Source organism: Ahaetulla prasina, chromosome 1 (assembly GCF_028640845.1).
Source record: "Ahaetulla prasina isolate Xishuangbanna chromosome 1, ASM2864084v1, whole genome shotgun sequence".
Lineage (NCBI taxonomy): Eukaryota > Metazoa > Chordata > Lepidosauria > Squamata > Colubridae > Ahaetulla > Ahaetulla prasina.
The window spans coordinates 285,843,908-285,867,237 of record NC_080539.1 but is presented as its reverse complement, the minus strand read 5'-3'; the positions used below and the strand labels follow the sequence as shown (position 1 = coordinate 285,867,237).

General features: G+C 38.6%; 1 protein-coding gene across 1 annotated transcript; it reads left to right on the top strand.

Moving 5' to 3' along the window:
* The first annotated feature begins 32 nt into the window (after window positions 1-32).
* Window positions 33-22,409, top strand: LOC131187318 (actin, alpha skeletal muscle B). The gene is made up of 8 exons (XM_058161578.1): window positions 33-597; window positions 2,768-2,896; window positions 10,381-10,491; window positions 12,410-12,494; window positions 15,679-15,840; window positions 16,718-16,909; window positions 18,143-18,324; window positions 22,145-22,409. The coding sequence occupies exons 1-8, from the start codon at window positions 469-471 to the stop codon at window positions 22,286-22,288; spliced, it is 1,134 nt and encodes a 377-aa protein (XP_058017561.1). The 5' UTR covers window positions 33-468; the 3' UTR covers window positions 22,289-22,409.
* The last annotated feature ends 921 nt before the right edge of the window (window positions 22,410-23,330 follow it).

The window sequence follows — 23,330 nt, the reverse complement described above, 5'->3', positions numbered from 1 at the left end:
GCTGGTAGAAGAATGGAATCCATTTTCACTGACTTTCCTAATAATCTCCATACTGTTGTTTCCAACTCATGAATAGATATTCAGGGGCACAATAAGGGGTGTCAAGAAGAAAAAAGATTATTCCTTTCACCCCATACATAAACATCTTGTAAGTAGTTGGAGTATTTTATTTGTATCTTTAAAAAAGCTTAAAGTTCTACTTTTGTCCAGAAAGAGAAACATTTAAGAAACAAACAAATGAGCCTAAAGATCTTAACAACCAGTTCCTTTTCAGTTGTTTCAGCTTGAGTATAATTAAAATCAGCGCTGTCACATTAATTGATTTGTATATATGTTTTCTGGATTTATTAGAAGCTATATTATGTGGTTTTCTTCCTGTTTGTTTAAATGATGTTTGATAGTTCAAATTATTTCTCAAACTCCAGACCTATTTTTTCTCTCCTTTTGCTGAAAGGATAGTGAGGAGTCATGAGTGATGATGATGAAACCACAGCTCTTGTCTGTGATAATGGTTCTGGGCTTTGTAAGGCTGGATTTGCAGGAGACGATGCTCCCCGGGCTGTCTTTCCATCTATTGTTGGGCGACCTCGGCACCAGGTCAGTTTAAATAATATAAATAAAAAAACCTCTGAAGATTGGCGATAAGTCGGTCCTTACTATTTTAAAAGTCACTGCATTTGATCTGAGTACATCTCAAAAAACATTAAGCATTTTTCAACAGTTTATAAAACTGGATTGCTCAATCCTTTTTTTTTTTTAAATCTCCCATTCCATATGAAGGAAATTAGTGGATTCTTAATTGAATTTTCCTTCAGCTACGCACTATGTCTCAAGACAGCAGACCAATTTAGGCAAGTTGTGAGCAAAACTTTGTTGTGAATAAAAGAAAATGGCAGGAGATTCAGAGAAAGAACAGGGAAGTTGCCATCCAGAGGAACATCAAGAAAGTGGCTTGTTCTTTTTTTACTTGTTCTTTTTTTTTTTACATGTAATGCAATGAGCGATGCATGTATGAAAATCATACAGTTGCAGCCTCCATCTTGACTTTATTTTACCTTTCCTGTCTACACTCCTGACAATTACTGTCCTACTCAGCCTTTGTTAGTTGAGGCAAATGGCTGTGCTGCCTAGTGATAGGTATAGAACTTTGTACAAAATATTTCAGAATAAAATATTGTTTAATTCTTTGATGTTGTCAATGTTGCATATCAATGACTAGAATATAATGTATAAAACATAGGACAGTAATTTCTCTTCACAAGATGAATGACCATCTAAGGTAAATAACAACAAAGTAAGTCACTTGCAATTAACTGATTAAGGCAGCCTGTAAGAAACAGAATGAAATTTATACATTAAAAGTACTTTTTCAAACATGAGATTGTCTCTATGAATGGTTTTTAGGGTTTCACACCTGCATATGAAATCCTAGAATGTGCATTTTAAAAAGAAAAGCTACTAAATTATGTTATATTATATAACAAAATTTACAAATATAGTTACAGAATTGTTTGTATATGCTGTAGTTTAATATTTTCCATGTAATCAACCTAATTTTATAAAAAATTCAAAAGAACATCACAACAGCAAATAAATCAGTATTTTATTTATTTATTTATTTATTTATTATTTATTAAATTTTTATTTAAAATATAAGCTAAAGTAAAGCAAAACAATTTTAGCAATTCTAAATGTGTATCAAAAGCAAAGATATAATAGTTGGAAAGTAAATCACCTCTTGATGAGAGCTGCTGTGGAGTATTTGATGTATAGCATAGAATTTGAGCATAATTAAACATTAAATCTTGCTGATTTTAATGGAAGAGTTACAGAACAATCTTATATGCTTATTTAGCAGTGCAATCCACAATCCTCCATGGAACCTCTTCCAGACAAGTATATTGCATAAGCTGCGGTCCCCTTGCTTGGAAAAAAGTATTAATAAAAGTGTGATGTAGCAGGTCATTTTTTCCCACTGAAGTAAATCAAATACTGAAACTTGAAAGTCTGAAATCCATATGGAATTTATATTGGTTCCACACAATATAAAGTAGTACAAGTAGTCCTCACTTACTAACAATATAGTATAGGTAGTCTTCACTTTCTTACAGTAATTGGGACCATTGCTAAGCAACATAGATTTTCGGTGTGATGTCGCATGATCACCCTAACTTAGGACAGCAATTCTGGCAGTCCCGTCATTAGGTGAATCCTGTAGGGTTGTAGCATCTTGCACTCACAAGAACTTCATTTGCAATCTCCTGCTAGCTTCCTCACTGACTTTTTTGGAAGATGAAGGTTGCAAATGCAGATAATGATCAGATGAACGCCAAGCGTGGGAATGCTGTGACAGCCACAATTATAAGAACTTTTATAAGCAACCCTAGTTCCATAGTGTCGTGATCCTGAATGGTTGCTGAATGAGTGGACATTAAATGAGGACTACCTGTAAATTCACATTGACTGATTTTCTACCATAATATAGCCTATGTAGCTATATAGCTATGATTATAAATAGTTTTATAATATTATTGTCTAGGTGTGATAGATGTCTGCTTCAGGAAGAGGAGTATTGACTTACCTATGTACAGAAAGCTATGAAGGGAATTGTGGGATTGCCAAAGACATAGACTAAAGCAGAATAAAAGGATTACCCCTCTTGTTGTTAATGCTAATGTTGAATTACACCAGACAGTAGTTAGTCTATCTAATGTTTGTGATACAGTGCTAATGGTGATGTTTTCCTTCAATTGATTACATTTTGCAGGGAGTTATGGTAGGGATGGGCCAGAAAGACAGCTATGTTGGGGATGAAGCACAAAGTAAACGAGGAATTCTGACCCTGAAATATCCCATTGAGCACGGTATTATCACAAACTGGGATGACATGGAAAAGGTGAGTTCTTTTTGTGACTCCCTATGATTTGCTACTTTTGAAAATATCAAGCAATAGTACCTGCACCAATGAGATAGCGAATTCCTCTGCACTGGAACCAACCAGAGAGTTTCTTTATGTACAGTACAATATAAAGTCTCCCTTTTGTACCAAAACAATGGGAGGCATCCTTGCTTTTTCTTGAGGTCATGCTTTTTGTGGTTATGTTATTCCCACAGACTCGTTTGTGCCACAAGATCATCCCAGGCCAATTTGTGTGAAGAAGCCGGAAATGCTAAAAGTGCAGGGGTGCACATTGCTGTATGTTTGCTTGTATTTCTGCTCTGTGAAGAAACAAAGTCCCATGTGGAAGAGGGGGACCATATCTATTGTAGGGAATAGTCATAAGCAATACTGAGATAAAGTTATTGCTTCCATGCTGAAGCTTTTGTAGAGATCCAGACTGAATGTGTGCTCTGTTCTGGCATAAATATGTTTGTTTGTTTGTTTGCTTGGTTTTATGTGATTGCTTTAGCAGAACTTTAGAAGTCGCTTAGAGAATTTGGTTTTCACATGAAGGCACATATCTAAACACTCAATAGCAAGAGCGTCAACCTCAGTTTCATTGAGGGCCGCATCAGGGTTATAAAATTAGTGGACCAGAGGAATGCTGTCGATATAATTTATTTGGACTTCAGTAAAGCCTTTGATAAAGTAGACCATAACCTACTACTAGATAAAGTAGAAAAATGTGGGTTAGACAGCACCACCACCAGATGGATTCGTAACTGGCTGACCAACCGCACTCAACATGTAGTCCTCAACGGAACTACATCCACATGGAGGGAAGTATGCAATGGAGTACCCCAAGGCTCTGTTTTAGGCCCAGTACTCTTCAACATCTTCATCAATGACTTGGACGAGGGGATAGATGGGGAACTCATCAAATTTGCAGATGGCACCAAGCTGGCAGGAATAGCCAACACTCCAGAAGATAGGCTCAAGTTACAGAAAGATCTTGACAGACTTGAACATTGGGCGCTATCTAACAAAATGAAATTCAACAGTTAAAAAAGTAAGGTTCTACATTTAGGCCAAAAAACCAAAATGCACCGGTACCGTATATGTGGTACTTTGCTCAATAGTAGTACCTGTGAGAGGGATCTTGGAGTCCTAGTGGATAACCATTTAGATATGAGCCAGCAGTGTGCAGCAGCTGTTAAAAAAGCCAACACAGTTCTGGGCTGCATAAACAGAGGGATAGAATCAAGATCACGTGAAGTGTTAGTACCACTTTATAATGCCTTGGTAAGGCCACACTTGGAATATTGCATCCAGTTTTGGTCGCCACGATGTAAAAAAGATGTTGAGACTCTAGAAAGAGTGCAGAGAAGAGCAACAAAAATGATTAGGGGACTGGAGGCTAAAACATATGAAGAACAGTTGCAGGAACTCGATATGTCTAGTTTAATAAAAAGAAGGACTAGGGGAGACATGATAGCTGTGTTCCAATATCACAGGGGTTGCCACAAAGAAGAGGGAGTCAGGCTGTTCTCCAAAGCACCTGAGGGTAGAACAAGAAGCAATGGGTGGAAACTGATCAAAGAAAGAAGCAACTTAGAACTAAGGAGAAATTTCCTAACAGTTAGAACAATTAATAAGTGGAACGACTTGCCTGCAGAAGTTGTGAATGCTCCAACACTGGAAATTTTTAAGAAAATGTTGGATAACCATCTGACTGAGATGGTGTAGGGTTTCCTACCTGGGCAGGGGGTTGGACTAGAAGGCCTCCAAGGTCCCTTCCAACTCTGTTGTTATGTTATGTTATGTTATGTTATGTTATGTTATGTTATGTTATGTTATGTTATGTTATGTTATGTTATGTTATGTTATGTTATGTTATGTTATGTTATGTTATGTTATGTTATGTTATGTTATGTTATGTTATGTTATGTTATGTTATGTTATGTTTGACCTCGGGGGGGGGCATGACCAGGGTGGGCATGGCTAGCTCAACAGCACTTATTTGGGGGAGGGGCGCCTGTGGCGGCCCTAGCGCTCTGCCAGCGAAAACGGGCTCCTGAGCTCCGTTTTCAACTGTGATGGCTTCTTGCAACTCTCTGCTAGGGAAAATGGAGTAGGGAGCGCTGCATGTGGTCCTCCCGAGCTCCATTTTCACTGGCAAAGGCACTGTGGGCAGGTCCTTTGCTGTTTCCAGGGTGACCCTCCAGGCCAGATCTAAGCACCCCATGGGCCAGATCTGGCCCGCAGGCCTTGAGTTTGGCACCCCTGCTCTATAGAGATGATAAGGCTATGATGAGAATTTCTTAGTTTTTATTTATTTATTTATATTTATTTTTATTTGTCACAACAGTATATATAAGCATAAGCATGAAAATAACTATATAATATATAAGCATATATATGAGCATAAGTATGTAATAACTATATTAATTGGATATAATGAAAGGAAACAATAGGACAGGAATAGTAGGCACGTTTGTGCTCTTATGCACGCCCCTTACAGACCTCTTAGGAATGAGGTGGGGTCAATAGTAGAGAGTTTTTGCTTAAAGCTTTGGGGAATTTGGGAAGAGACCACAGTCAGGTAGTGTGTTCCAAGCACTAATAACTCTGTTACAGAAGTCATATTTTCTGCAATCAAGATTGAAATGGTTAACATTGAGTTTAAATCTATTGTTTGCTCTTGTATTGTTATCATTGAAGCTGAAGTAGTCTTCAACAGGAAGGACATTGCAATAGATGATTCTATGAGTTAAACACAGGTCTTGTTGAAGGCGGCGGAGTTCTAAGTGTTTTAAATTCTAAATTTCCTCCCCTCAGCCTTCAGAACCTGCCTCATCCTTTCTTTGCCCCTTTAGCTGATTCTGAGAACTGCTTTGCTACTATCCCAAAGTGCTTTTCCAAAAGTCAGCTGGATTTGCTTGTTTTTTTTCCCTTTGAAAACATTTCTCTTGTCATCGAAGAAGCTTCTTTAGTTATGCATAGATTCTCTTTATGGCGAATCTCCATAGACATGGTGTCCTTCTGCTTTTTTTGAAGATAGGCTGAGGGAATGGAATGACATACTTTGTCCTCTAGATGGTAGCATAGCCTTTCTATAAATCAATAAAGCTTTGCTTGCTGAGGAATTCTGGGAGTTGGAGTCAAGTCTTAAAATTGCTAAGGTTGGAGACCCCTGCTATAAATAACATTTCACTTGATCCCATTCACAGCCCTAATTATTCCCACCACATCTCTGTAATCCCCCCTTTCCCCTTTCATTTCTATTTCCTGTGTTGTCAAGTAGTTCTAAAGTTTAAAAGGTGGCATCTGGGATACATTCTTTGCTGTGTTTGCTCGATGCATTGTCTCCCAAAATTCCCAGCTGTGTTTATCTAAATATGGTAAATCATTAAAAGCTCAGAAGCAGGGAGGGTAGCTAGCAAGACTTCATCTCCTGCCCTCAAGGTCCTCTAACATAGGGGTCTCCAACCTTGGCAACTTTAAGATTGTGGACTTCAACTCCCAGAATTCCTCAGCCATCACAGCTGAAAGTGATTGAGTCCCAAAGGTACTTTTTTCAAGAGACAACTGGACTTTCTGGTTTTTCTTTGAAGTCGTTTCACTTCTCATCCAAGAAGCTTCTTCACTCTGCTTGGATGAGAAGCGAAATGTCTTAAAAGGAAAACCAGAGAGTCCAGTTGTCTCTTGAAAAAGCACCTTTGTTTCCTAGTATGATTTGATTGCTTATGGTACCATATGACTGTCACATAAACAAAGGTGCTTTTTCAAGAATCACCCTGTGATTCTTGAGGAGTGTATCTTGTCTTTTTATGTACACTTAGAGCATATGCACCAAAGACAAATTCCTTGTGTGTCCAATCACACTTGGACAATAAAGAATTCTATTCTATTCTATTATTTGGGACAACCATGACCTGAATGACTGAGAATCTCCATAGACAAAAAGCAAAAGAGCTTTCCTTGAAAAAAGATAACTGAAGATTTTGGACAACTTAATGACGTCTTTTTTTTGGTAGTTGAACATAGAGACAAATAATCCCAGAATTAATGTACCACTCATCCAGGTGTCTGGATTAAATGCCCTACTTTTATTACTGGTAGTCCTCAAGTTACGACCACAATTGGAACCATAATTTCTGTGGCTAAGCAAGGTGGTTCTTAAGTGAGTTGCATTTGATTTTATGACCTTTTTTTGCCATGGCTATTAAGTGAATCACTTCAGTTTTTAAGTAAATCTTGTGGTCATTAAATGAATCCATCTTCTCCTACCGACTTTGTTGTAGGAAGCCAGCTGGAAAAGTGATCACATGAACCCAGGATGCTTCAGCTGTTGCAAATATATGCCGCTTGCTGAATTTTGATCAAGTGAACATAGCAACGCTGTGATGGTCATTAAGTGTAAGGACTGGTCGTAATTCAATTTTTTTCAGTGCCGTTGTAACTTTAAATGATCACTAAACAAATGGTTGTAAGTTAAGGACTACCTGTATTGCTTGCCTCCATAGTCATAGGCAGTAGAAGTTGATTAAATAGCAATAGCACTTAGACTTATATACTGCTTCACAGTGCTTTACAGCCCTCTCTAAGCAGTTTACAGAGTCAGCCTATTGCTCCCAACAATCTGGGTTTTCATTTTACTCACCTCAGAAGGATGGAAGGCTGAGTCAACCTTGAGCCTGATGAGATTTGAAATGCCAAATTTCAGTCAGCTGGCAGTCAGCAGAAGTAGCCTGCAGTACTGCACTCTAGCCATTGCACTACCATGGCTCATCATAAATAAATAAACAGATAAATCTTCTTCAGAGCCTTTTCTTAAACTGCCTCAGCTGCAACTTAGTCCAGAAACTTAGAAGCTTTCTGATTAAGCTTAAAGTTTAGTCAGAAAAAGGGGCAAGTAATAATCACCTACAAAAATTAGGCAAGGAGAAACCTTTCTTCCTAAAGAGATTTTTCCTTTCGCAAGAAATACAGAGAAATCGCCTTTATGCTGAAAAAATAAAATGACTTGGCCATTTGTTAACTGGCAAAATCAGACTCTGGTACTGTAGCTAATTTGACTAAGGAATTAAATTGTTTACTTGAGCATCCAACTTGCATATCCTTTCGCTGCTGATTTCCACTTGCCGTCTAAAACAACCTTTGACTTCTGACTTATGCATTTAGAGTGAACAGAAATTACAGTTAGATGGCAGGAAACAGGCCAAGATCAAGATGGTATAATTCAGGCAAGAATGGGAAGGTGCAATCTTAACATGTTTTTATCAGGAGGAAATTAGAATGTAGTCAGTGGGTCCTACTGTAGAGGAGTCCTACCTAGGAGTGGGTAATGGGTCCTACCTAGGAGACCACTGTGAAAGAAGACATAGAAATGAGTCCAAGAGGGAGCCAATGAGCAAGGTGTCCTCTGGTTATATTTGGATACAACTGGATCCCTGCTTCTCTTCCAATTATCATCTCCAAACTGAACCATTTATTTTTTTCTTTGCCATACTTTCCCGTCTCCCTACTATTTCTATCTCCCTACTATTTTTTTTGATAGTATTATTTGTAGTACTATTGTAGTACTATTTTATCACAGAATCTGATCTCAGGAAGTCAACAGCAATAGCAATAGCACTTAGTATATACAGCTTCATATTGCTCTATAGCCCTCTCTAAGTAGTTTACAGAGTCAGCATATTGCCCCCAATGATCTGAGTCTTCATTTTACCGATCTCAGAAGGATGGAAGGCTGAGTCAACCTTGAGCTGGTCAGAACTGAACCCCTAGCTATGGGCAGAGTTAGCCTGCAATATGGCATTCTAACCACTGCACCACTATGGCTCCCATTGCATAACCAATACCCATAGAATAAAGGAGAAGGACAGAATAATAATAATAGAATAACAGAGTTGGAAGGGATCTTCGAGGACATCTCCCTGCTCAAGCAGGAGACCTTATACCTGTGATGGCGAACCTATGGCGCGCGTGCCAGAGGTGGCATACAGCGCCCTCTCTGATGGCACACAAGCCGTAGCCCCAGTTCAGCTCTGCTGTGCATGCACATGTTCCTCCTGCTGGCCAGCTGGTCTTTGGGTCACTGCCGCGCATGCATGGGGGCGGGGTGCATGCAGGGGGCCACACGTGCATTGCATTTTGGGGGTTTGGGCAGAGGTGCGGGTTTTAGGCACTCGGTCCGGGAAAGGTTAGCCATCACTGCCTTATACCATTTCAGACAATTATTTGTCCAATCTCTTCTTAAAAACTTTCAGTGATGGAGTATTCACAACTTCTGGATAATAAAATTCATGGCAAAGTTGAATAGATTGCCTACTTCCATAGATTCAAGGTAGTTTACCTTGCTCTTTTGGGTTGAGTAGGTGGGTCAGCCTGCGCATGTGCACATGTGTGTATGCATATGTTTGTGCATTTCCTTCCACATTCAACCTCTGTTACCCTGTTACAACTGTTGTTAGAACAATTTTGAAACATTGCACACACGTTTGTGTGCTCTGGCCAGATTTCTTGTAATAGATGTCACATGGTGCTAAATGAGTGTTGAGACCTGGAATGCAAAATCATGGAGTCTAGATCTGGGTTCATCTGCTCAGAGTGGCATTCAACATATGTGGTGCACAAAAGAGAAAGGACAAGAATGTGGCATGGTTTCCAATCTTCATTGTTCTTTCATAGCACGTAGAAGGGAAATCATTCTTAGCTCGTCTTTACATCTAATTTTAAAATTTGAAATGCCATTGCTGGTGGAAAACTGAATGGTTTCCCTTTAGCATTTGTAAAATGTGAAAAATTAGACACAAAATAGGGGGAACTTAGACATTATATATGAATAGAATGACAAGCCTTTGATTTAGTATGTAATATATTACACTTAAATCCCTTCGGCAACTTTTTCCATTATGGGCAATCCTGAAAGTCACTGTGATGAAAATTTTTGAAGCAGTAAAAATTTCAAAAATCTCAGATTCAGGTCTCCGTAACAGAGCTTTCAACCATGGCTGTCTGAAGCATTTGCTGTCAGAGCTTATATGAAAACATGCCCATATTATCGGAATATTAAGGAAAATCTCATGGATGTTCTGGTTATGTCTTACTCGCCTGGTGTCACTTAAATGATATCTTCCTCATAGGGAGTTGTGCCTTAACACTACTTGCAGCAAGGGTGTTGCACAAGCATTTCCTTTTGTAGTTGCTGCAGAGACGTGAGAGTATCTGTCATGCTCATGTAATATGAAGGCTTTGGATAGTGAATGCCTGAATATTTCATGTATGGGACTAAATGAAACATGCAGCTCCCCAATGGCACAATGCAATGGTATGAAATGTTGTAAAATTGAGTCAGCTAAGACGGCAGCATAGACCCCCTCAGTGCAAATAAAAACGTGTGTAAGAATTCCCATTTTCAGTCCATTTTCCATTTTTGCATTGATCTGTCATTCTCCATACCCGATGCTGAATAAAAATCGTTTGCCATTTTTTAGATTTGGCATCATTCTTTCTACAATGAACTTCGTGTTGCCCCTGAAGAGCATCCTGTGCTGCTCACAGAAGCTCCTTTAAATCCCAAGGCTAATCGAGAGAAAATGACTCAGGTAATTATTTGTATATTGTTTCTTTTCAAATTAAGAACTGCCTTCCTTCTGAGCAAGAAAACTGTCACGTACCGGTAATAACCACAGAATAACCACAGAAATATAATTTCATCAGTAGCAGTATTTATTCCTGATATAAAGATTTCTTAATCTATTTTCTTAATTAGTCTTAGTTCTTATCTTGTCATATTTGTGCCATCATCTCCTTAATTTAAATCCTAGCCTGAGGCAAGTTTTTAATATCCTACTTCTCTGAGACAAACTACTTTTCTTCACAGTTTGATAGATGAGCATTATTATATAGGATAGGCTCTGCCCATCCTTGACACAAAACAAAGATTGTTTTAATCACAGAGCAAGAAATAAGATAAGCTAAGCTAAGAAGAATAGATAGAAACAAGGAACAAATAAAACAAATAGAAAATAAGTAATAATTTGTTAGACTGGTTAAAACAAGCCAATGTTTTTTATTTATTTGTTTATTTAGTTTGTAAAACATGTTCAGGCTAACAGGTATGTGCCTCTGTGGCTCAGACTGCTAATGCAGTCTGTTATTAACAGCAGCTGCCTGCAATTACTGCAGGTTCTAGTCCCACCAGGCCCAAGGTCGACTCAGCCTTCCATCCTTTATAAGGTAGGTAAAATGAGGACCCAGATTGTTGGGGGCAATAAGTTAACTTTGTATATAAATATACAAATAGGATGAAGACTATTGCAAACATAGTGTAAGCCAACCTGAGTCTTCGGAGAAGGGCGGGATATAAATGCAAAAAAAAAAAAGGTATAAGTATAAACATGAACATGAACACAGGAAATGAGTACAAATAAATGGGGAGAGTAGTACAGGGAAGGTAGGCACATTGGTGCACTTATGCACACCCCCTTTATGGACTTCTTAGGAATGGGGTGAGGTCCACTGGTAGACAGTTTAAAGTTGAAGCTGTGGGGGGTCCATAAAAGAGATCCATTAAAGACATCCACAATTTTCATAAAAGATAAAAAGATCCATAAAAGACGTCCATGGTAGACAGTTTAAGGTTGAAGCTGTAGGGGGTCCATAAAAGAGATCCATAAAAGAGATGCTAACTGAGACTTTATATGGTAGTTTGAACACCTTATAAAGCCCCCTTCCCCCTCCCCAGTCACATTGTGGCTAAACTTTTCATACGATTCTTGTCCCTGCGTATGTAACATAGGAAATTAATCTCTTCTGATGGTATTTTATTATTGCGGAATTGATTTGCCGCCCGTCTGGTATCCAATGACTCTGGGTGGCTTGCGACATGAAAACATTAAAAAACATTAAAATAATCAATTATAAAATAACATAGCAGATACACTACAGTATATCAGATATTTTATCCATGAAAATGCAAGCAAACACTGTTGCCTCAGTGTGCTTTGGGAAGCAAACTATTCCTCTTTCTTGGAACCATCACGCTAGAAGAGGCTTGTGGGCCTCGATTCAATCTCCTGTTCAGTGCAAGAATCCAAATGGAAGCATCCTTTATCCAAGGATGTCCAGCTTCACTAGAATACAACTAGTGCAAGGTTTTTCACCATCTTCCTTTGAAATTAGATTTACTGTGTAATTGCTCATAGTGTTAGATTTTTTAAAAAAATTCCTAACTTTTATCTGGAATTTACATCCTTTAACACCGGAGTCTCCAACCTTGGTCCCTTTAAGACTTGTGGACTTCAACTCCCAGAGTTCCTCAGCCAGCTTTGCTGGCTGAGGGACTCTGGGAGTTGAAATCCACAAGTCTTAAAGGGATCAAAGTTGGAGACCCCTGCTTTAACATAATTCCATTGTTCCAAGTTGTATGCTTTTAAGGTAATTTCTGTCCTATATCTTAGCATTGGACTATGGCTGTTCTCTCTCCATATTTGGAGTTGCTAATAATCTTTTCACCTACAGATAATGTTTGAAACATTCAACGTACCAGCAATGTACGTGGCCATTCAAGCCGTTCTCTCCTTGTATGCGTCTGGACGAACTACTGGTAAATTTGGATTGTAGTTTCTATTCCTCTTTTTTAAAAAATGTATGTCTATGAATTTATCTATCATCTTTCATTTTCTCTTGCATTGAGCACTGATATATAATACAATGATTAAGTTTTATCCTATCAAACTTTATGAGAAAACACTCCTTACTGATTTCATATAGGGAAGCTTTCGTATTACGTTCCACTCCATCATCAGAGATACCCTGTTTCCCAGAAATAAGATATTCCCTGATAATAAGCCGCAGTTGGGCTTTTGAGCGCATGCGCTAAAATAAGCCTCCCCCTGATAATAAGCCCTCCCAAAAATATTTAAATGCAGAGCTGGCAAGAAGAACTCCATCTTGCTCTACGCGCCCCAAAATAATAAGACCTCGCCGAAAATTAGGCCAAATGCTTATTTCGGGGTTCAAAAAAATATAAGACAGGGTCTTATTTTTGGGAAAACACGGGTATTATGCTAGACAAATGTTCAAATATGGTATAATGTCTCTATTCTTGCCTGTAACGTTATACAATTAAATAAGTTTAGATATTCAAATATGAAAGGTAATTTGAAGCATGGCTGAAACAAATGCCAAGTATAAGTGTAGTATTTTTATCTCAACTAATTTGGCTGCAGAAAAGGATTGGACGTTATCATTTGTTCCTAAGATTACTTTAAATCATTTAACAATGATAGCAGAAATATGTGTCCTTATCAGGGGTGAGTTCTACTTACCTTTACTATCGGGTCACATCGTGCCCGCGCGCATGCTTCTGTGCATGTGCAGAAGAGTTTTGATGATGTTTGGGTCAGTGGGTGGAGTCTGCCGCTGGTTTTACTACCAATTCTATAGAACTGGTCTGAACCGGGGGCAACCCACCACTGGTCCTTATATATAGTTGTATTAGGATATTGTACTTTCATACTCCGGTATATTGAATATTTGTAACACAATTAATTTGCACATATTCAATAAAGTGTCTTTATGTCCAGGGCTTGAGTATGCCATTTCGTAGCTATAGAAACAGGGATAGTAGCAAACACTGTTTAGGATGTTTTATTTTCTGACAAACTAGCATCTCTACCAATTGACTCTGTGGTAGCTGTTGTCAGTCCAAGGGGTTGCAACGAAATGGCGAGTTTTCCAACAGCAGCAACGAGACTGGTCAGTAGTTGACTTGACCTAAATAATTAAGTCAATACTTTTGTTTTTGGCCTATGCTTCCTGAGCATTTTATTCATAGCCTATATTTGAAGGGCATATCCTTTGTAACTGAATAGAATAGAATAGAATTTTTTATTGGTCAAGTGTGATTGGACACACAAGGAATTTGTCTTGGTGCATATGCTCTCAGTGTGCATAAAAGAAAAGATACGTTCATCAAGGTACAACATTTACAACACAATTGATGGTCAATATATCAATATAAATCATAAGGATTGCCAGCAACAAAGTTACAGTCATACAGTCATAAGTGGAAGGAGATTTGTGATGGGAACGATGAGAAGATTAATAGTAGTGCAGATTTAGTAAATAGTTTGACAGTGTTGAAGGAATTATTTGTTTAGCAGAGTGATGGCCTTCGGGAAAAAACTGTTTCTTGTGTCTGTTCTGGTGTGCAGTGCTCTATAGCGTCGTTTTGAGGGTAGGAGTTGAAACAGTTTATGTCCTGGATGTGAGGGATCTGTAAATATTTTCATGCCCCTCTTCTTGATTCGTGTAGTATACAGGTCCTCAGTGGAAGGCAGGTTGGTAGCAATTATTTTTTCTGCAGTTCTAATTATCCTCTGAAGTCTGTGTCTGTCTTGTTGGGTTGCAGAACCGAACCAGACAGTTATAGAGGTGCAAATGACAGACTCAATAATTCCTCTGTAGAACTGACTCAGCAGCTCCTTGGGCAGTTTGAGCTTACTGAGTTGGCGCAGAAAGAACATTCTTTGTTGTCCTTTTTTGATGATGTTTTTGATGTCAGCTGTCCATTTTAGATCTTGTGATATGATAGAACCTAGAAATTTAAAGGTTTCTACTGTTGATACTGTGTTGTCTAGTATTGTGAGAGGTGGAAGTATATTAGAGAGCATTTCACCGAGGCAGCCTTCGTCAGCGCCATCTTGAATGAGAAGAACAGCAGCAGCAACAGCAGACTTCATTTGTTCTCTGACCCCGTGCCTTCTATGGCTTCTATGTACATTAAGATTTGTTGTCTTAGGAAAAGTTGTTGTGCTTTACTCTGTAAAAAGGTGCAGGTTTTGAAGATCAGTCTGAATCTTGATACATCAGCATTCAAAATCTTCATGAATTGTTTGGGATCCCTTTCTTAAAATGAAAAACTATTGAAAGTTAAGCTCAATGCCGAGCAATATCTGAGTCATGTTCCCGGAAGAGGCAGTTGCTGCTGTTATTGGTCAGCAGTTTTCTCTCCTGCAGAAGGAAAGAGAATACAGATAATGGAGAGAGTTACTTGATGGTGTTTTTCCCTACGTTGAACTGAAGAGCCATCCACCCATTCCGGAATCAGCAGAGAAACATATCAATATGATATTGATTATATTGTTTATTTATTTGACTTACATGGCCACCAGTACATTGTATAACTCTGGATGGTAATAGTCCAATAAAAGGTATTGTAAATGTTTAAGAACAAGCAAAACAACTCATTTCACTAAGAATGATTCATAAGCCATGCAATCGCATTCTTGAACATGAGCCCACCCAGCATCTTGGCCCATCGCCCAAGGGAAGAATCAGATCTTATAAAATGCTACCAGGGATGGAGCCATCCAAATCTTGCAGCTTTGTGCTTCTGCATAAAATGATATATATCTAGCCTCTATTGTTTTTCTTTTTAGTCACTTCCAATCACTTCACTTATCTCCAAGGAAATGAATGACAAAGTGTAAAAGATCTTATGTTTATATCTTCAGTTTCTCTTGGATACTGCCAGGTTAAGGGCTACAATTACTTTAATCCCGGTTGCCTAAAGATGATTCAAACTGTGTTATTTATGGGCTGGGGATGAAATGAAAGCAAAGTTATGGGAATATGGCAGAAAACGGATTTTCTGAGGGTATGTGTGTGCCACGATTAGATGCAAGGGGGGATGGGAGCCTGTAATTTTTCCTTTCAGAGACAAAAATATTGAAAAGCAAAGAGTGAGGGCTGCAATGAAAAATATTGACACTCTGTTTCCCTAGGAATTGTTCTAGACTCTGGAGATGGGGTGACACATAATGTACCTATCTATGAAGGTTATGCCCTGCCACACGCTATCATGAGACTAGATCTGGCCGGAAGAGATCTCACCGATTATCTCATGAAAATTCTTACAGAGAGAGGATATTCTTTTGTTACTACAGGTAATCAGCACTTTTCTTAAAGCTGCTTTGTTTGTGTTGCGACCCAGGCCCAAGTAGGTAGTAATAAACTTAGTCCACGGAGAAACAAACTTTATTCGAACAGCTGGGAATTACTTCATTCCCAGCGTCGTTCAACTCAAAGTAAAAGAAATGCCTCCCAACACAAATTCTTCAGTTATCTTACAAACCTTAGTCCAATTAGGCCGACTGCAAAAGGCCCTTCCTGGCAAATGTCCAGAAGCCACAAAAACAAAGATGTATATGAAGCAGAAGACGAAGCAGAAGATGCAGCTACAACGTTGTTTTCCGACAAAGCTGAAATGCTGGTGCTGGTCTGTTTTAAGCCTTATGGGAGGGGCCAATCATCTCTTGGCCCTACTCCCGAGTTGTCCTCTCTGCTTGAGCTGCTCTTGCCTTCTGGCAGCTCTTCTCCTGCATACATTAGGAACAGGCTCCTCCTGTTCCTCTGCCTCACTATTATCAGTCTCTGGAGGCTCTAGAGTGCGCACCTCACTTCCCGATGGCCCTGGCCTCACCTCAGCCTTATCGCTGTCTGACTCCTTTGCCAACTCTGTAGGTTGCTGACGGACCACAACAGTTTGTCCACAATATTATCCATAAAAAACAGCATAAAGTGCTACTTGTCTTTTCTCATCAAAAGGTTTTCATTAATCTGTATTAATACAATATTACCGGGAAACCTAAGCATTGTTTATGTTTTGGATTAACCAAAGTTGTTGATGACCAACTTTATTCCTTCCTTTATTGCAGTTAGAGATGCCTCATCCTTCCTTAACATTACAATAATCCTTTCATCCCCCTATTCAATATTGTCTCAATTGTCCTCCTTGTTTAACGTTTGTTTGGCTATTTTCAGCGGAGCGTGAGATTGTGCGAGATATTAAGGAAAAGTTATGCTATGTGGCTCTGGATTTTGAAAATGAAATGGCTACTGCTGCTTCTTCATCTTCTTTGGAGAAGAGCTATGAACTTCCCGATGGCCAAGTTATCACAATTGGCAATGAAAGGTTTCGATGCCCTGAAACTCTCTTCCAGCCATCCTTCATCGGTAGGCCTGGACATGTTTCCCTTCTTTGTGTGGATGCTTGACTCTGCTGAACAAAGATGAAGTTATGTGGTACAAAACTCCTTATGCTTTATGGGTGCTAAAGCAGTGGTGAAATCTAAATTTCTTTCCTACTGGTTCTGTGGGGGCTTGGTGGGCGTGGCTTAGTGGAGGGTCATGTGACTGGGTAGGCGTGGCTATGTAACTATGTGACTGGGGAATCAAAAGACAGAAACTTACTAACAATGTCCTGCTGGAGCAGGGTTGGACTAGATGACCTCCAGGTCCCTTCCAGCCCTGGACTATACTCTGAAGCTGCGTCTAGTGCCAGGTTTGTAGTCCTTCCTTCCGCTCCTTTTTCCTCCCTCCCTCCCACCTTCCTTCCTTCCTTCCTTCCTTTCTCTCTCTCTCTCTCTCTCAAAAATGAACCCCCACCCCCCCATTCTTTGCCTACACCCCCTATTTTTTGCCTAGCAGGATTCACCTTTTTTACCTTTTAAAAATGCTTTTAAAAGAAAAAAAAGCCTCTGACTATCAGGCACCTCATCTGGGATCATCAGAGCCTTGTTTTAACCCTTTAAAAGCATTTTTTACAACCTCTTCGGCCAAAGAGGTTGTTAAAAAATGCTTTTAAAAGTAAAAAAAAAAAGGCTCTGACGATCGCTCAGCTGGGCATGGGGGAGGGGGCAGGGATTTTTGCTACCAGTTCTCCGAACCACCCGCCTCCATTACTTCCTGTATCGGCCGATCTGGTCCAAACCGGGAGCATTTCACCCCGTGCTAAAGCTCTTATTGAATGTCTTAGTGAACTGGTGGATGTGTCTGCTTTGTGATTGTTGCATAGCTGATTTGTTTTATAGTCAGGAACAGTGTAAGAGTTTTCAAAAAATAAAAATGCCTTTGAATATGATTTTTATATTGACATGAATATTGGTAGATTCTCAAATTGACAGAAGACATGGAGAAATTTATTTACACGTCTACATGTAGATTGCTGGGATATAAATTCTGTGACTATTTAAACATATCAGCAGATACCTTTGAATGCCTTTCTTATAAAGACATCGAAATAAAGTCTGAATGTCTTTATAAACTGGATAAAAGAAATTATGCATTTGGCTGAAAAACTACTATAGATTATCAAACAATATATAATCGTCTATTACATTCTTAGCACCGACTTGGAAAAGCAGTCTATTTTGAAATCTTTGATCAGTTAATTTTATTTCTTTACAGGAATGGAATCTGCTGGGATCCATGAAACAACTTATAACAGCATAATGAAATGTGATATTGATATCCGTAAAGATCTTTATGCCAATAATGTGCTTTCTGGAGGAACTACCATGTACCCTGGTATTGGTGATCGTATGCAGAAAGAAATCACAGCACTGGCTCCAAGTACTATGAAAATTAAAGTAAATATTATATTTAATATTCATCTAATAGATATTTAATAATGTATTCCTGAAATATTATCTAGGAATTATTTTTAAGAATGCCATTTTCATATATTGTCTGACTTCTGTTCAAAGAAACAAATAAAAGGTTTTATGCAGATATCAAAGATACAGAAATCAGAATCAATGGCATAAATTCTCTGGTTGAGGCCATTTTATTTTCAATAATTGTATTTTTTTTTTTTTTTATTCAAAAAGTTTTACAACATTTTTCCCCCCCTTTCCCCCCCTCCTCCCCCCTCCCTTCGCAACCCCCCTCCCCCCCCCCGACTTCCCGGAACGAGCACAAGGTATAGTTAAAAATAAAACAAGCATATGCTAAAAAAATTTTCGTCCCAACTTAATTATACCCTACAATCATCAATTCCTAACTTCCCCAAAGCAATCAAAATAATACATCATAATCATTCAAAACAGTCTGATAACTCTTAGTCTGATATCTACGTTGAATATAGTCAATCCATTTTTTCCATTCCTTTAAGTATCTTTCTTGCGTATTGTCTTTCAAAAAGGCTGATATCTTCGCCATCTCAGCCAAATTGGCAACTTTCAATATCCATTCTTGTATTGTTGGTACTTCTTTTTTCTTCCAATATTGTCCTATTAGTAATCTTGCTGCAGTTATTAGATTTAAAATCAATTTAGTCTCAATTACTGTACAATCCGTAATAATTCCCAACAAGAAAAATTGCGGCAGGAACTTTATCTTCTTTTTCAGAACATTTTGTAAAATCCACCAAATTTTTATCCAAAAGGCCTTTATGTCCTTACAAGTCCACCAAATGTGAAAATATGTAGCGTCATCACAATTACATCTCCAACATTTTGCTTGCATTTCTGGATACATACACGATAATTTTTAGGATCTAGATGCCATCTATAAAACATTTTATAAAATTTTCCTCAGATTCTGTGCCTGCGTGAATTTAACATTTCTAACCCAAATTTTTCCCACGTTACCAATAATATTGGCTCCTGAAAATTTTGTGCCCACTTTATCATACAGTCCTTTACCAAGTCCCTTTCAGAATCTATTTCAAGTAACACATTATACAATCTCTTTATATGCTCCTGAGACTGATTTCTAATTTGCTTTACCAAATTTCCCTCGTTCTGCTCTATACCAATTTTCTGATCTCCCTTCCATCTAGCACGTAATTGCTCATATTGAAACCAAGTATAATTTTTCCCTTCCTCTCTTAATACTTGCAGAGATTTTAACTGCAAATTACCTCTTTCAGTATACAAAAGATCTTTATATGTAATCATTTCCTGATTCTGTTCTATGTTTATATTTTCTACTGTATGTCTAGGACATGCCCATATAGGAACCTTATAATTTAGTTTATAAGAGTATTTTTTCCAAACACGCAGAAGGGCATTTCTTAGCACATGATTTTTAAAGGCCTTATCCACTTTTTTATCATAAATTAAATATGCATGCCATCCATATAACAAATCATAACCTTCTATATTCAAAATTCTGTCCTCTGTTAAATTAAACCAATCACTTATTGCAGAGAGAGCAGCTGCTTCATAATATAATTTAAAATTAGGCATTTTTAAACCTCCCCTTTCCCGAGAATCTTGAATTATTTTCATTTTAACCCTAGCTTTTTTACCTTCCCATATAAATTTGTTAATTCCCTTTTGCCATTCCTCAAGATTCTTATCTTTCTTAATTATTGGTATCATCTGAAAGAGGAATAAAAATCTAGGTAAAACATTCATTTTAATAGCAGCAATTCTCCCCAGCAAAGATAATTGCAATTTTTTTCCAAACAATCAACTCCTTCTGAACTTTTTGCCATAAAACCTCATAGTTATTCTTATAATTGTATTTTTGATACAATAAAAAGTTTATTTACACACCTCACTTGCTATTCATCTTAACGATGCACTCTTATCTTTCTTGACACTGGAATACACAAATTTAGCAAATGTTCTATCTAGTTTTAAACTGTATTTCCAAGAAGACCACTTTTTGCTCTAGCAAGAAGTGATACTTCAAAAAATATATATGACTTTTTGATTCTTAAAATAAAATTTCCATAACCTTTTTTCCCCTTCCCACCTTCCTGTCATATAGGAATATATTTGGATCACAAGATAAACTACAAGCCTGTTGGTTCCTTCCTTGAGTGAAGTGCAGGATATGGCCATCTGTTGTTTGTGGCCTTCTGTATCATATTCTGGGTGCTGGTGCCATTTAATTAGAGAACACTGTTTGTTTTCTAGCTTATTTATAGAGGTGTCTGGATGATACAGTAACCTCAAGAGATGCCCATAGTCCTCAATTTACTAATCATAATTGAGCCCCAAATATATTTTGCTAAGGAAGACAGTTGTTAGGTGAATTTTTGCCCCGTTTTACGACCTTTCTTGCCACAGTTGTTAAGTGAATCACTGCAGGTGTAAAGTCAGTGACATGGTTGTTTAGTGAATCTGGCTTTCCCAATGACTTTGCTTGTCAGAAGGTCACAAAAGGTGATCACATGATTCCGGGATACTGTGACCATAATAAATATGACCCAATTGCCAATTTTGATCATGTGACCATGGGGATGCTGCAAGGGTTGCAAGGGTGAAAAGCCCTCATAAGTCACTTTTTTTCAGTGATGTTGTAACTTTGAACGGCCACTAAATGAATGGTTATAAGTTGAGGACTACCTATACTGTGAACCAGCCACACCACTCAAGAAAAAGGATCAAAGTCTTATTGAATAACACAAGTATGATTCAGAGGTGGGTTTCAGCAGGTTCTGACCAGTTCTGGAGAACCAGTAGTGGAAATTTTGAGTAGTTCAGAGAACTGGTAGTAAAAATTCTGACTGGCCCCTCCTCATCTATTCTCTGCCTCCCGAGTCCCAGCTAATTGGGAGGGAATGGGGATTTTGCAGTAACCTTCCTCTGGATTGGGGAAAAAAATGGACATTTTACAGTATCCTTCCCCTGGAATGGGGAGGGAATGGAGATTTTACAGTATACTTCCTCTGCCAAATCCACCAAGCCATGCCCACCAAACCATGTCACATCCACCAAGCCACACCCACAGAATCGGTAGTAAAACTTTTTGAAACCCACCATTGGTATGATTGGTATGTTAGACTCATGTATGTAGATGCTGCTTTTCAAGTGTTCTTAGGTTGCTTTTATGTGACCTCCCTGAGCTTTCAGGATAGAGCAGGCTACAAATCATTCAGTTTAAACTGAGCTAAAAATAAATAAATAAAAGACCACCACAGAATTTCTAATGAAGTAGACGAATAATAGTTTGTTTTAAACAATTCAGAGGTGGGTTTCAGCAGGTTGTGACCAGTTCTGGAGAACCAATAGTGGAAATTTTGAATAGTTCAGAGAACCAGTAAATACCACCTTTGACTGGCCCCTGCCCCTATCTATTCTCTGCCTCCCAATTCCAGCTGATTGGGGGGGGGATGGGGATTTTGCAGTAACCTTCCCCTGGAGTGGGGAGGGAACGGAGATTTTACAATATCCTTCCCCTGCCATGCCCACCAAGTCATACACACCAAGCCATGCCATGCCACGCCCACCAAGCCAAACCCACAGAACTGGTAGTAAAAATTTTTGAAACCCACCACTGAAACAATTGTCTTGGTTTCCATAGAACCTTATAATTATTATAGATATTACAACTGCATGCTGCATGCTTTTCTACAATCATTATACATGAAATTAAATAGAGGTCTCTATTATGAGTGATGTCATCGATAGATTTTTGCACACATTTCTATTTTTCTCTCTCTTACTTTTCTAGATAATTGCACCTCCAGAACGTAAATACTCTGTTTGGATTGGCGGTTCCATATTAGCTTCTCTGTCAACTTTCCAGCAAATGTGGATCAGCAAAGATGAATATGAAGAAGCTGGTCCTTCCATTGTCCATCGCAAATGCTTTTGATTATGAGTATCCATCGCAAATGCTTTTGAGTAATTTACCATAAGGGTTCCCTTGTAATGTCTCATTATTTTCTTAGCGAGAGAGGGTGTATTTTAGGGTTTTTTTCCCACACTTCTAAAAACATAATAAATGGTTTTGCCAATTTATTAAGTGTTGTTTTCTGGTGCCTTAAATATGCATCAGATTTTTCATTCCAGTAATAAGCAAAGGGTAACTATAATAATAAGGGGACACGGTGGCTCAGGGGCTAGGACGTTGAGCTTGTCGATCGAAAGATTGGCAGCGCAGCAGTTCGAATCCCTAGTGCTGCCGTGTAACAGGGTGAGCTCCCGTTGCTTGTCCCAGCTTCTGCCAACCTAGCAGTTTCGAAAGCACGTAAAAAAGCAAGTAGAAAAAATAGGGACCACCTTTGGTGGGAAGGTAACAACGTTCCGTGCGCCTTTGGCGTTGAGTCATGCCGGCCACATGACCACGGAGAAGTCTTCGGACAGTGCTGGCTCTTCGGCTTTGAAACGGAGATGAGCACCACCCCCTAGAGACGGGAATGACTAGCACATATGTGAGGGGAACCTTTACCTTTACCTTTTAACTATAATAATTGGAAAGCTACATCTTCAAACTCTTTCCCATCCCCCAAGAACAATATGTGCAGTAGAAATTTTCACACCCATTTTGGAGTGAGAATTCAGTATTTTGTCTTTTGTAAGTTAAGTGTACAATTAGTCCTTGACTTACAAGCTTTCGTTTAGCAACCATTCGAAGTTATAATGAAATGCATGACTTACAGCTGGTCCTTGCACTTACAACCGTCACTGCATCCCCACAATCACGTGATTACAATTCAGGTGCTTGGCAAGCAGCATATATTTATGATGGGCTGCAGTATCCTGGGATCATGTAATCACCATTTTTAACCTTCCCACATGGCTTTTGAGAAGCAGTCAATGGGGGAAGCTGGATTCACTTAATGACTGCATGATTCACTTAACAATTACAGTGATTTGCTTAAAAAAGTCATAAAATCGAATGCAACTCATTTAAT